This window comes from Notolabrus celidotus, chromosome 2, assembly GCF_009762535.1.
Source record: "Notolabrus celidotus isolate fNotCel1 chromosome 2, fNotCel1.pri, whole genome shotgun sequence".
Lineage (NCBI taxonomy): Eukaryota > Metazoa > Chordata > Actinopteri > Labriformes > Labridae > Notolabrus > Notolabrus celidotus.
In genome coordinates, this window is record NC_048273.1 from 4022359 (window position 1) to 4036852 (window position 14494).

At 40.4% G+C, this 14494-nt stretch overlaps 1 protein-coding gene across 1 annotated transcript; it reads left to right on the plus strand.

The window, feature by feature from the left end:
- The first annotated feature begins 1587 nt into the window (after positions 1-1587).
- Positions 1588-12633, plus strand: LOC117824497 (pyroglutamyl-peptidase 1-like). The gene is made up of 5 exons (XM_034700010.1): positions 1588-1749; positions 3738-3790; positions 5766-5882; positions 6075-6307; positions 8115-12633. The coding sequence occupies exons 1-5, from the start codon at positions 1716-1718 to the stop codon at positions 8308-8310; spliced, it is 633 nt and encodes a 210-aa protein (XP_034555901.1). The 5' UTR covers positions 1588-1715; the 3' UTR covers positions 8311-12633.
- Positions 12634-14494: the final 1861 nt, after the last annotated feature.

Genomic DNA, 14494 nt, shown 5'->3' on the forward strand with positions numbered 1-14494 from the left:
TAGGGTTATGATTAGGGTTAGGGTTAGGGTTATGATTAGGGTTATGATTAGGGTTAGGGTTATGATTAGGGTTATGATTAGGGTTAGGGATAGGGTTAGGGTTATGATTAGGGTTAGGGATAGGGTTAGGGTTATGATTAGGGTTAGGGTTATGATTAGGGTTAGGGTTATGATTAGGGTTATGATTAGGGTTAGGGATAGGGTTAGGGTTATGATTAGGGTTAGGGTTATGATTAGGGTTAGGGTTATGATTAGGGTTAGGGATAGGGTTAGGGTTATGATTAGGGTTAGGGTTATGATTAGGGTTAGGGTTAGGATTAGGGTTAGGGATAGGGATAGGGTTAGGGATAGGGATAGGGTTAGGGTTACCAGAACCAAACTCATGCAAAGAGAACCAAAACTAAACTCAAGCAAACCGAACCAGAACCAACTCAAGCAAACAGAACCAGAACCGAACCAGAACCGAACCAGAACCGAACCAGAACCGAACCAGAACCAGAACCGAACCAGAACCGAATCAGAACCAAACTGAGGCAAACAGAACCAGAACCGAACCAGAACAGAACCAGAACAGAACCAGAACAGAACTAGAACCGAACCAGAACGGAACTCAAGTAAACAGAACCAGAACCGAACCAGAATCAAACCAGAACCGAACTAGAACCAAACCAGAACCGAACCCGAACCAGAACCAGAACTGAACCAGAACCGAACCAGAACAGAACAAGAACAGAACTAGAAACAAACCAGAACCGAACCAGAACTGAACCGAACCAGAACCAGAACCGAACTCAAGTAAACAGAAACAGAACTGAACAGACGAAGCCAGGATACACAGCCTCCCCTCCATCACCTGTATCCCATTTCCTCACGTCTGATTGGCCGCATGGCCGCCATGCTGACCAATCAAAACAAAGTTCTGCTGTGAGCAGAGCTGGGTGCTGAGCACTGAGAGAGCTATCAGAGAAAGGAAGAAACTGGGAGCCGGCTCTCTCTGGATGCGAGCCGGCTCTTCTGATTCACTATAAAGCATCGACTCTCAGAGCCGCAGCTTTTGATCATGACACATCACTAATGTGCTTAATCTGTGGTAAAATTATAAAAGGCATGATTATAAATAAAATACTTAAAAATAAAATAAAATCAATAAAGTAAAATTAACAAAATAAGTAAGAGTGGAAAGAAAGGTTCAAAATAAGGTAGAGTTAACAAGATCAGATGAATACAATAAATAAATAAATAAATAAATAAATAAATAAATAAACAAATAAATAAATAAATAAACAAATAAATAAATAAATAAATAAATAAATAGATTAATAAGATCAATAAATGTTAAAGCAATTAATATAATAATAATAATACAGTCCAGGGCTAAAAATAAATTACTCCACATTAAAAGCCAGATTAAAAAGTTGAGTCTGAAGTTTATTTTAAAAACACCCAGTTCACAGTCTGACCCACACTCCGGAGCAGAAGGGGGCGGTAATGCACCACTAAGCTGGATACCAACCGCCTTAAAACAAGAAGAAGAAGAAGTTCACTTTTGACGTAAGCACGTCACGTCTCACGCAGCCTGTTGCCAGGAGGAGCGCTGGTTTCATTTGTGTGTGGCTGAAGAAGCCGTCGGCTGAGGAGGGCTCGGACTCTTTCTACGGAACCGGTTCAAAAGCAAGACCGGAAAGACAACAAATCCTCTCCGACAGGGACCGGCCATGGATAACAGCAAGAGGACGGTGGTCGTTACAGGTCTGTTATTATCCTCCAGCTTTCAGAGGGACTGAGAAAAGTTCTTAACATGACAGCTGCTGTAAGGTTAATGGCGTCAGGCTGTGCACGACTACAGAGCTCAGCTTAAAGTTCAGACTGACTCTAAAGAGGGTTTCAGACCAGTATGAGGACTAAGTCTGAGACTGACTCTAAAGAGGGTTTCCAGACCAGTATGAGGACTAAGTCTGAGACTGACTCTAAAGAGTATTTTCAGACCAGTATGAGGACTAAGTCTGAGAGACAGATCCTAAAGAGTGTTTTCAGACCAGTATGAGGACTGAGTCTGTGTGACTGATTCTAAAGACTGTTTTCAGACCAGTGTGAGGACTAAGTCTGAGACAGATCCTAAAGAGTGTTTTCAGACCAGTATGAGGACTAAGTCTGAGACAGATCCTAAAGAGTGTTTTCAGACCAGTATGAGGACTAAGTCTGAGACTAATCCTAAAGAGTGTTTTCAGACCAGTATGAGGACTAAGTCTGAGACAGATCCTAAAGAGTGTTTTCAGACCAGTATGAGGACTAAGTCTGAGACTAATCCTAAAGAGTGTTTTCAGACCAGTATGAGGACTAAGTCTATGACTGATCCTAAAGAGTGTTTTCAGACCAGTATTAGGACTAAGTCTATGACTGATCCTAAAGAGTGTTTTCAGACCAGTATGAGGACTAAGTCTGAGACAGATCCTAAAGAGTGTTTTCAGACCAGTATGAGGACTAAGTCTGAGACTGATCCTAAAGAGTGTTTTCAGACCAGTATGAGGACTAAGTCTGAGACTGATCCTAAAGAGTGTTTTCAGACCAGTATGAGGACTAAGTCTATGACTGATCCTAAAGAGTGTTTTCAGACCAGTATTAGGACTAAGTCTATGACTGATCCTAAAGAGTGTTTTCAGACCAGTATGAGGACTAAGTCTGAGACAGATCCTAAAGAGTGTTTTCAGACCAGTATGAGGACTAAGTCTGAGACAGATCCTAAAGAGTGTTTTCAGACCAGTATTAGGACTAAGTCTGTGTGACTGACTCCTCAAATCTTCAGAATAAGTCATTAGAAATTCAAAGTGTATTGATTTCTACAGATGTTACTAACATGTCTGTATAGTGATATAAGCAGAAGACAGTCAGTGATGTGTTTCAGTGTTGACATCCCTGTGTTGATCTCTTAAAGGAACATTACACAGTTTAAACCTGATTCAATAACAGCTCAGAGTACATGTCTGCACATGGATGTTATTCTCTGCACGTTAATCTTTAAATCACTGTTACAGTGATTTCAATATAATATCCCTCAGTGCAAACTTCCAGCCTCAGCACCAGGAGCAGTGCCTCTGTGTTTTCAGACACAAAGGGGGGCAGGAGCTCACAGTCCCAGCTGATACAAGATGTGACGATTGCCTGGGAACAGCACCTTCACAATAGCAGGCCGGCTGGCAGCTGCCGGCCCCTCGCTCTGCTCCCTTTCAGCCGCCTGTCAGACAGACTGACCCCCCTCCTCTACGTGGTCCCAGGGGACCCGCTGACCCTTGGAGGGGTGGTGGAAGGGGATCAGTTATAGATCCTTACATAAACACGTCTGAGGGAATATCTGTAGGCTGCTGCTGCTGCTGTGATTTTATCGGACGCATGAGGAGGTTTTTAATTTATTAAATCAGAGAATAGTTGAATGCTGCAAATGTAAAAATATCTTTAAGTTGATAGAAATATTTTATGATTTTTTAAACATGCAGTAATGTGTAAGTGAACAGCTGACATGTCTCATACAACATTCACAAAAATAATCAATATATTCTCCTTTATCTCAAACATTTACATCTACATTCACAGATGTACCTCTTCAAAATTACATCCTTTATCTTTATTATCATAATCATTATTATTATTATGATTAATATGAATATTATTACTATCTTTATTATTATTAGCAGTAGTAATGAGATCATTTACTAAGTGCTGCATCAATGTTTGTTCTGCAGGTTTTGGTCCATTTGGAGAGCACACAGTAAACCCCAGCTGGGTCGCAGTACAGGTATGTTTATCTCTCTGTTTCTATTCTAACACACTTGTTCATTAAATGTATTCATCATGAGCAGGTACTTGGATTTAAACCACTCTGCTGTGTTTTTAAAATATCGTAAACAAACCCTCGAGCTTCTGCAGAAATATCTCCTCTCTATGTTCACAACTCTCATTTGTTGTTTTCTGTTAACGCCACATTAGATCAGCACAGCTCATCATGTGACACCCGAATATAAACAAAGAGTGCAGGTGAGACTGAGTGAACATCTCAGGGTGAGCCTGACTGTGACGCGATGCTCTGATTGCTGCCGGCCGGCTTCACGCCGTGCAGACAGCAGCACGTCGATAGGCTGTCTGCGCTCCGCTGAGGAAGCTGCATGTGGGGGGATGACGGTAGTTGTCAGGGCGTCTAGACGGACTTGATAAGGATATTAAAGGCAAACAATGGGCTGCTTTGTGGCGGGGTCGCAGACGTGGTCAAAAAAAGCCTCTTTTCAATACAAGTGGGGGTCAGTGTCCGGGGCTGCTGGTCCTTGCAGGGGGACGAGGGGAGGTGCTGGTCACTGACTGTGAATGTGACACAGATTTATCTTACTTAGAATATGTGTGACTACATCTCTTATCTCTTATTGTAGGGTTCACTAATGCTGCTTTATTGATGTGCATTTATGTACCTTTATCGTGGGGTTTACCGTGTGTAGGATTGTTTTGTTGTGTTAGGATGTATTTGGATTTTGATGGGGTAATGTGTGGACGTACATGTGCGAAGAAAAAACAAAAAGAGCAGTGAGTATAGGAATACGCTTGTAAATGACTCATTAAGAGGACTTTGTTTTCTGCACATTAAACACACTGTGAAATGTATTTCCACCCATCTTCAGTCAAACATGAGTCTGTTTGGTGCGATTACTTTCCCTCAATGCATTCTTGAAATAGTTGCACTTCTTAAAGTTATATTTTTGCCTTTATTGAGAGCACAGCTGAAGAGAGACAGGAAATGTGGGGAGTAGAGAGCAGAAGAAGACAATCAGCAAATAATAGAGGCCGGGAGTCGAACCCACGACTGCTGCGATTAGGACTATAGCCTCTGTACCAAGCTGCAACCTCCAGCTGCAAGATATGAAGCCAGTGCTGAAGTGTTCAAAAATGCAGTTCCTTGGGGCGCTGGTGGCCTAGCGGTCTAAGCGCCCCACGTATAGAGGCTACAGTCCTCGTTGCAGAGGTCACCGGTTCGACTCTCGGCCAGTTGACCATTTGCTGCATGTCTTCCCCCTCTCTCTACTCCCCATATTTCCTGTCTCTCTTCAGCAGTCCTGTCATTAAAGGCAAAAATGCCCAAAAAATCACAAAAAAACCCCCAAAAACTGCAGTTCCTTGAGTGTCCACTTGAGTCTGGATCCGGGTTTTGCATAATGAGAGGCACGGCTGACTTGATTGACAGGCAGGAACACTGTAGCTGTTAGTGAGGAGGCTCAAGGCCCGCCTCTTTAACTCATACTCGCTCAACAGACGTTAGGTTGAGTTCAGTATTTCCAATATGGCTCCCGCCTACGCTCGGCTTCAGAAACAGATGTGTGACATCACGGATACTACGTCCATTTATTATACAGGCTATGCTCTGTACATGGGGCGGATGCCGAAACTGCTACGTAAACAACGGCCCTTTAAAGTTGTTTTTGACTTCTCTTTGGTCTAAATCTTTTATATACATTTGTTAAAGGTTGATTGTGGTGACAAGTGCTAGTTTGTCCTCATCAGGATTGCCTTTATGTCCCCTCAATAAACTGAATCTATCGGTTTCTTGATGACGTTGACGTCATGCCAACTGCACCAATGAACACTGGGCAAAGTACAATACAAACCTTTGGATTTAACTCCACAGAGATCACACCCTGCTGTGCAAACCTTTATCACCAAATCATGCCGAAGTTAAAAATACACAATCAGAATCAGCTTCAATGTTTGTTTGTTTGTTTTCCTCACAGGAGTTAAAGAAGCTTGGACTTGGAAGTGAAGTGGACCTGCATGTATCCGAGGTACCTGTGGAGTATCAGACGGTCCAGAGTTTGGTTCCTTCATTATGGAAGCAGTATCATCCCCAGGTGAGAGGAGGATACAGTGGTGGTGTGTTTCAGCCACTTTATTACACTTTAAAAGGTGTATTTTCTGAATCAGCTTCTTTTCCAAACTCAGATTCAAAGACTCAAAGAAGTCACAAAGAGCAGTTTCTTTTCTCCTTCAGGACAATGATACTTCAGTTAATCCAACTTTTGAATGTCCCTTTTGTTTTCCAGTTGGTCGTTCATGTGGGAGTCTCGGGCATGGCCACCACTGTAACTCTGGAGAAGTGTGGCAGGAATCACGGCTATAAAGGCCTGGACAACAGCAGCTTTTGTCCCGACTCGCAGTGTTGCGTGGTGGGAGGTCCGGACTGTATCGACTCAGTTATTGACATGGAATCAGTCTGTAAGAGAGTGACCGCCTCGGGGCTCGGAGTAGCTGTGTCCGTCTCTAAAGATGCTGGAAGGTAATTATTCCCTTTATTCTCTCAGTCAGAGTGAGTCTTTTGTTCTGTCGCTCACCTCTTGATCACTAACTTTGCATCGAGGTGGAAAGAGACATGACGGTTCATGGATTCTGACTCTAAAACAAAAACAGTCAATGTTTCCTCTTCGTGTTCTGCTGTGAATTAACTTTGACAGTTTGACAGTTTGTGTTTCCTCCTGCTTCCTTTTTAAAGTCAAACGTATCACTAACCATGAAATAATAACCTCAGGCCATCAACAACTGTACTGAAGATACTCGCTCCTCAGTAATGGTGACATTAGAACTTGGATTTTCGTAGTGGAGCATCAATATACAGAAGTTTTATGAAGTACTCTTTGAAATATATCCAACAAATGATGAAGTCTTATTCACCAAACCATGATGTGTTAATATCAACTCTTTAAGATAAGCCTGCGACACAGAGTCATGACTAAGAGAAGATAATTATACCTTATTGGCCTGGGGGGAAACTCTGGTGTTGCAGAATCACAGACATGGTAGAAAGAGTAATACAAGGTAGAACCCAAAATAGAGAAAAAAAATAATAATAGATGAATAAAATAATATTAAAATTGAAAGTTATATACAAATGCTTCACATGGTATAAATATTTAATTAAACAGGCAGTTAGAACATGCTGTGCAGAACAGACAGCTGCAACAGTTCAGGTTTAATATGTAATATAAATAAATACACATAGATATATAGAGATGTCTGTTTTCAGAGATAGAGAAAAGACAAAAGTACAAAATAATAACATCATAAATAATAACAAAATATTATATAATATAATCATATTACATAATAATATAGTAATTATAATATAATGTAATATGATATAATATAATATAATGAAATAAAGTAATGTAAATAAGTAAAATAATATATTATAATATAACACAATTTAACATAATAAAAATAACATATCCTAATGTAATACAATATAATATAAGATAATCATGTAAGATAATGTAACAATAAATAATATAATATAATATTTAACATAAAATATGATAATATAATATAACATAATATTATACAGAATAACATAATTTGATATAATATAATAAAATAAAAATATAATATAACACAATATAATAAAATGAAATTGTAATACATATTGTAATACAATATGAGATAATCATAGAATATAGTATAACATCAAATAATATTATATGATAATATAACATAATATAATTCAATATGACACAATATAATGATAAAATAATATAATATAATATAACATGAAATAATATGATATAATAACATAACATATGATAATATAATATAACATAATATAACAATCTGATTTATTAAAATAAAATAAATTATATAACAGCATACAATAATTTAATAAAAGATAATAATATTATAAAATATAACATAATATTAATATGTATAATAGTATATATGGACTGTACTGATTGTCTGCCTGTAAATCTCTGTATGTTATTGTTTAATAAGAAACATTGTTCAAATCTCTCAATCAATGTGAAGGATCTGTGGAGAGGAGGGTAGATGTTTTATAGCTACAAACAAACAAACAGCTCCCTCTAGTGGAGTAATTAAATACAGCAACACTTCTTTAAATGTTCAGTCAGCAGAAAGTTAATTTGTGAAACCTGAGAATATTATTCAGTCTGATATGAGATACCTGCAGGACGTCCTGTTTGATATGAAAGCTGTGCTGTAGAGAGCTGTCAGTGTTATCTGAGTCTGACCTCATTATGGAGGATAAAATCCTGACTTCCCTTCATTGCTGTGACGCTGTGCTCCCCTCTCCTCAGGTATCTCTGTGACTTCACCTACTACACGTCTCTGTACCTGAGCCACGGCCGCTCCGCCTTCGTTCACGTGCCTCCTCTCGGAAAGCCTTACAGCGGGGAGGACCTGGGCCGCGCGCTGAAGGCTATCATCCAGGAGATGCTGGAGCTCTTGGACCAGGCTGAGGAGAAGATCCACTGCCAGCAGCACTTCCACTAAGTGACCTCCAGATGCCAACCAGCCTCTCCAGCCTTCGCCACACAGAAGAACTTGCACTTGACCATAAGTAGCCAAAACCTCTTGTTTGTTTTGTCGTGGACGAAACATGAAAACTTCCTCATTTACGATCAGCTTTTGTTTGTGTTTGTCTTACGTGTTTGTTTCATTCGTTGCTTCGCCTCATTACGTCGTGTTTTGTATCCCGGTGGTGTGAATATAGAGGGTTAGATTAAAACTCTCAGTCCCTTTGTAACATAAGATGTTGTCCAACCTCAGAGGAAGATCAAATATTCTGACCTCTTAGTAAAACGTTCATGAAGACTCACGGACACAAGTGCTTTATAAACAATGAATCTGTGGCAGAATACTGCAACCTTGAATCCAGATGTGACTCCTATGAAGGCACCTTATAGGGGGTAGGGTTATTAGACGGTTGTAGAAGTCACATTCTGGGAAACGGTTGTGTGCAGTTTTTAACTCAAAGGATTAATGTACACGATACATTACGCTACTCGCTCGTTTCCTTTTTAACCGTTCTGTTTCACACTTGATGTTGAATTGTTTCTTTAAGTCTTTTTTTCTTTATAAGAAGTTGTAAACTTGCCTTCTTTTACCAAGGTTACTTTAATCAGGGAACGGGTTGGTTCCAGCTCTTCTTTCCCCGGCCCAATTCTGACAGGACAAACCCTCAAACCCTCCGTCCTGAGGTCTGTCACCAGGATGTGCAATGTTATTTTAACAGATCTCAGGTTCGGGGATTTTAAATTTAGGGTTACAGATTCTTATTAGGGCTGCACTTTTTATTTTACTGACAGCTGAGTTACCTCTTCTTAACCTAAATGATGTATCCGTTGATATTCTTTTGAAGTGAACCAGTGGTAGATATTTTCCCTCTTGTGAAAATGTGCTTCTCCTTTGAGGGGAGTGAATCCTCCTCGTTAGGGGTGTAACGATTCTTTGTAACAACGATTCGATTCGTATCATGATTCGTGGTTGCCGATATTGGTTCATTTAGAACAATAGGATCCGAAACAGTTCAGTGACTTGAAATCGATTCAGTAACTTTTTCTTTCTTTCACAATTCTTTTTATTGATTTTGATGTTACAGTGCATGTAAGCTGGACAGTGTAAAAAAGGAGGTACAAAGAATCTGTGCACAAATGACAGCATTTCAATGCAACACATTACAGCAAATTTTACTGGCCTATTCACGACCATGACCCCAAGCCCCTCCCACCCGAACCTCACATTACTTACATAAGGCAACAAAGACAAAAACAAAAACAAACACAAAAAAATAATAATAATAAAAAAAAAAATTTAAAAAACCCCACACAAAACAGACAGACCAAATTAGGGAAGATAAAGATTCAGTAACTTTTCAGCCAAAAATTCAACCAGTGTGACTTTGACATAAATCCCTTGATACTGGACAGTCCTAGAGTCCTGTTGTTTCTTGTAAGGGAATCAAGTATAAATTAATTATAGATATAAACGTGTGAAATTCCATGGCGCCTCAGTAGGTGGTTGGATAGATTCGTTGTGTTGCCGTAGGGCTGGGCGAAATGGTCTAGGAATAAAATCCCCATTTTTTTTTACAAAAAACTCAATTTACGATTTTAATCTATTTTGTGTTTTTCTCCTGAAAAAAAGAAAACTACAAATGACTAACAACAAGTTTTGATTTAATTTTATCAATAGAATTTGACAAAGGCAAACTGAATTTCCCCTTAAAGGTACAGTGTGCAGTACATAGTGACAGAACAGACATGGTAGGAATGGGACACAATATTCATTGTACTGATGTTCCTGTTTTGATGGTAAAAACTTGACAAATGGAGTATCACACTTATCATTCATCACAGGAACTTATTTTCATTAAAGGTGACATATCATGCTTTTTTCATCAACATATATTGGTCTAAGAGGTCCCCAAAACATGTCTTTAAAGTTTATGCTCAAAAAAACACTTTGAAATCAGATTTTGGTCTGCCTGAAAAACCCTCTTTTTCAGCCCTGCTCAGAACAGTCTGTTTTCCCTCTGACCCCGCCCCCTCAGGAAGTGGGTGTGGCCTCGGCTCTCCAGCACGTTGATCTAATGTTTACATGTTGGCTGAATATACACGGCTGCTCACAGACCCGCGTTACTTCAACCCTCTGAATCTGATCCAGAATCTGATCCTGACAGAGAGGCGCCTGCAGCAGGACCTTTCTGAACCATTGGTCACAGATTTAGTGTTTCTTGTTGTTTTATTTGTCAGTATGTCGACGTGTGTCTTGGTACACAGCTACGAACATGTAGCTATGTAGCTATGCTAACTAGCGCTAGCACTTATCCATGATAAATAAAAATCATCCACTAGATCTTCAAATCTGCAGACGTGGGGAGTCAAACCGACCTTTGTGTTCATTAAGACAGCCTACAACTAGCATGCCTCCCTCCTAAGCTCCTTGTTAGCACACGTGTGTGCAGGGAATGAAAAACGGAGGAGGGGTTGAGTTGTATTTTATACAGTCTATGGGCTGAACAAGCTCCGAGCTCTGACTTCCTGTTACAGACCGAATGGCGTTGTGACGTATGAAAAACACTGAAAACTGAAACGGCTGGTTTCAGCACACATTTACAGAAAGGTGGAGAAATCAGAACAGGGGCAGAATGGATTCTTTTACTTTTCAGGGGGTTTGTAGACAGGGACACATATTTCAGGGAGAGAACCATTAAAAAGTTGATTTAGCATGATATGTCACCTTTAAAGGCCAGTGTTGTTTCACTGGAGGAGTGGGCAGGGAAGCGTTTCAGTCTAAAATCTGACTATTAAGACATTTCTAAATAGTCTGATGTCCACACACTACCTAAAAAAAAAAAAACAAAGTGCAAACTGTAAACTTTTCTTTAAAGGTGCATTTTGTAGTTTCGCTAACATTGAATTCAAACACTATCATTTTGCGGCGGAGGTCATGGAGAAAATCTAGATTTCCTTTTTTTTAAATCGCCTGAAACCAAAAATGCGATTAATCGATTAAATCGATTTATCGTACAGCCCTAGTTGCCGTGGTAACTTTACTTGACCTTTACATATCCTCCAAACAGCGAGCGACTTATTTAGAACATCTCCGTCTTTACAAAAGCCAAAGTGTTTCCACACGCTGGACCGCAATGGTGGCTTGATCATTCCTCACTCGCCGGCTTCTCCTCTGCCGTCCGCCATACTATGTTTTATTGTCTTGTGGCGCGTGGTGATGACATCACAGACAGGCAGCCTGAATTAAGTAACGTTTAACGTCTTTATCATTAAAAGTGTAAAAAAAAAACACATCCATATAAAGTCTGCCGTGCTTAGATCCAATGTGTTATTTCCTAGTATGGATACAATCGATGTATTACCTTTTAAAACGATGTTAGATCGATATATGTCGTCCAGAAGGCCAACTTGCCGAGCACAGATCGATGTAGTCGGGTCATAGGAATATAAACCGATGCATCGATGTAGTAGATGAATCGTTACACCCCTACTCCTCGTTGGATGGAAGCATCAGAGTGTAAAGACACTCGCATGTTTATCTCTTCTTGTTTTACGTAGCCCTAATTTGTACCCACGTCAAAAGCTTTCTCTCGTCCCTTCATGAAATCCAATGTAGCTGCTTGTTTCATTTGAGGATTTGATTTCATGAAGTTGTACTCCCTTCGGTCAGAGTTGGGCCATGACTTTCGTTCATGTAGCACTTTCTTATCCTTTTTTATTTTAACTGTATCCGGAATATGGACAGCAATTTTAACTGTGAGAATACCTGCATTATTTGACTTCCTTTTCAGTCACTTTAACACAAATATGTAGCTTTCCAAACATGCACACATCGGTTTTGATTTCCCCTCCTCCCTAATGAATTATAAAGATGTATGTGAGGTAAGCTCTTAGGTGAGATGCTTTATGTTCCTGAGCTTTGGTTTGTTCTGTCATGTTAAACACACTGCAGGCGACCCCACAAACACATCCCTTGTAGAGGTCTACTTTCTGCCTTAGCATCCTGTGCCTTGCTGGTATTTAAGTGTGTAATAAAAGGCCTTAAAAGTGCTCAGCAGTTCAGTTCAAAGATATTTCACTGATGCTGTCCAGTCAGAAATGTGGCTACCTCAATTTTATGTTTTTTTTGTATCTTGTTGTGTGCTCTGTTGTACAATAACACAATGGCTCTACAGATGAATGATGACTTCTCTGTTTGGGGAAAGTCCTCTTCTGACTTTAACAAAGCGATGTTACAATAAGTCATTTTTGGCTTTGAAGGAAGGAAAGGCTTTGAAATAAAGAGAATAACACAATTTCATCATTGTCTTTTGTGTCTATTTTTAAAAACTGTAAATCATTTTAAATCAATAAATTCATCTTTAATCAATGTTTTTTACCACTGAGTTTGTATTTTATGAGAAATAAACCAACCAACCCCATTGTCACACACTATGGGGTTAGTTGTCACACACTATGGGGTTGGTTGTCACACACTATGGGGTTGGTTGTCACCCACTATGGGGTTGGTTGTCACACACTATGGGGTTGGTTGTCACCCACTATGGGGTTGGTTGTCACACCATGGGGTTGGTTGTCACCCACTATGGGGTTGGTTGTCACACACTATGGGGTTAGTTGTCACACCATGGGGTTGGTTGTCACCAACTATGGGGTTGGTTGTCACACACTATGGGGTTAGTTGTCACACACTATGGGGTTGGTTGTCACCCACTATGGGGTTGGTTGTCACACCATGGGGTTGGTTGTCACCCACTATGGGGTTGGTTGTCACACACTATGGGGTTAGTTGTCACACACTATGGGGTTGGTTGTCACACACTATGGGGTTGGTTGTCACACACTATGGGGTTGGTTGTCACACACTATGGGGTTGGTTGTCACACTATGGGGTTGGTTGTCACACACTATTGGGTTGGTTGTCAAACACTATGGGGTTGGTTGTCACACACTATGGGGTTGGTTGTCACACACTATGGGGTTGGTTGTCACCCACTATGGGGTTGGTTGTCACACCATGGGGTTGGCTGTCACCCACTATGGGGTTGGTTGTCACACCATGGGGTTGGCTGTCACACACTATGGGGTTGGTTGTCACACTATGGGGTTGGTTGTCACACACTATGGGGTTGGTTGTCACACCATGGGGTTGGCTGTCACACACTATGGAGTTGGTTGTCACACACTATGGGGTTGGTTGTCACACACTATGGGGTTGGTTGTCACCCACTATGGGGTTGGTTGTCACACCATGGGGTTGGTTGTCACACCATGGGGTTGGTTGTCACCCACTATGGGGTTGGTTGTCACACACTATGGGGTTAGTTGTCACACACTATGGGGTTGGTTGTCACACACTATGGGGTTAGTTGTCACACACTATGGGGTTGATTGTCACACACTATTGGGTTGGTTGTCACAATGGTATTTCAACCCCTGCTGTAGAGGGCACAATTCTGGTTTGGATCTGCAACCAAACTAGACAAACACAGACTGCAACGGACTATAAGGACTGCAGAAAAAATCATCGGTGTCAACCTGCCCCGCATCCAGGACTTGTACCGGTCCCGGGCCAGGAAACGGAAAGGCAGCATCACCGCTGACCCCTCACACCCTGGACACAAATTCTTCAAACTCCTCCCCTCCGGCAGGATCTACAGATCACTGTGCGCCAAAACAACCCGCCATAAGAACAGTTTCTTCCCCCAGGCTGTCACTCTGATGAACACTAAACCATAACAGTGTCATACCTGTCAGATCAATACTCTCTGTAAATATACACGTAAATATACAATGCAACAATTCTCCAAGCAGAATTCCATATTTTCATTTATATTACTATTTAACTACTATTTTTTTAATGTAAAAACTACCTCTGCTACTCACCACTGCACTATCATCATATTATTTTAGCCTGTACATATTAGCCATGCCTACTTGTTGTTCTTTTGTATTTATAGCTGATGCTATTATTAGATTTTTATTTTTATTTGTATTTCTTATTCTTATGCCTTGTACAAAGAGAGCACAGCTTACCAAAGTCAAATTGCTTGTGTGTTCAAGCATACCTGGCCAATAAAGCTGATTCTGATTCTGATTCTGATTCTGATTCTGATTCTGATTCTGATTCTGATTCCGTTTTGATACCAGGAATTGAGATC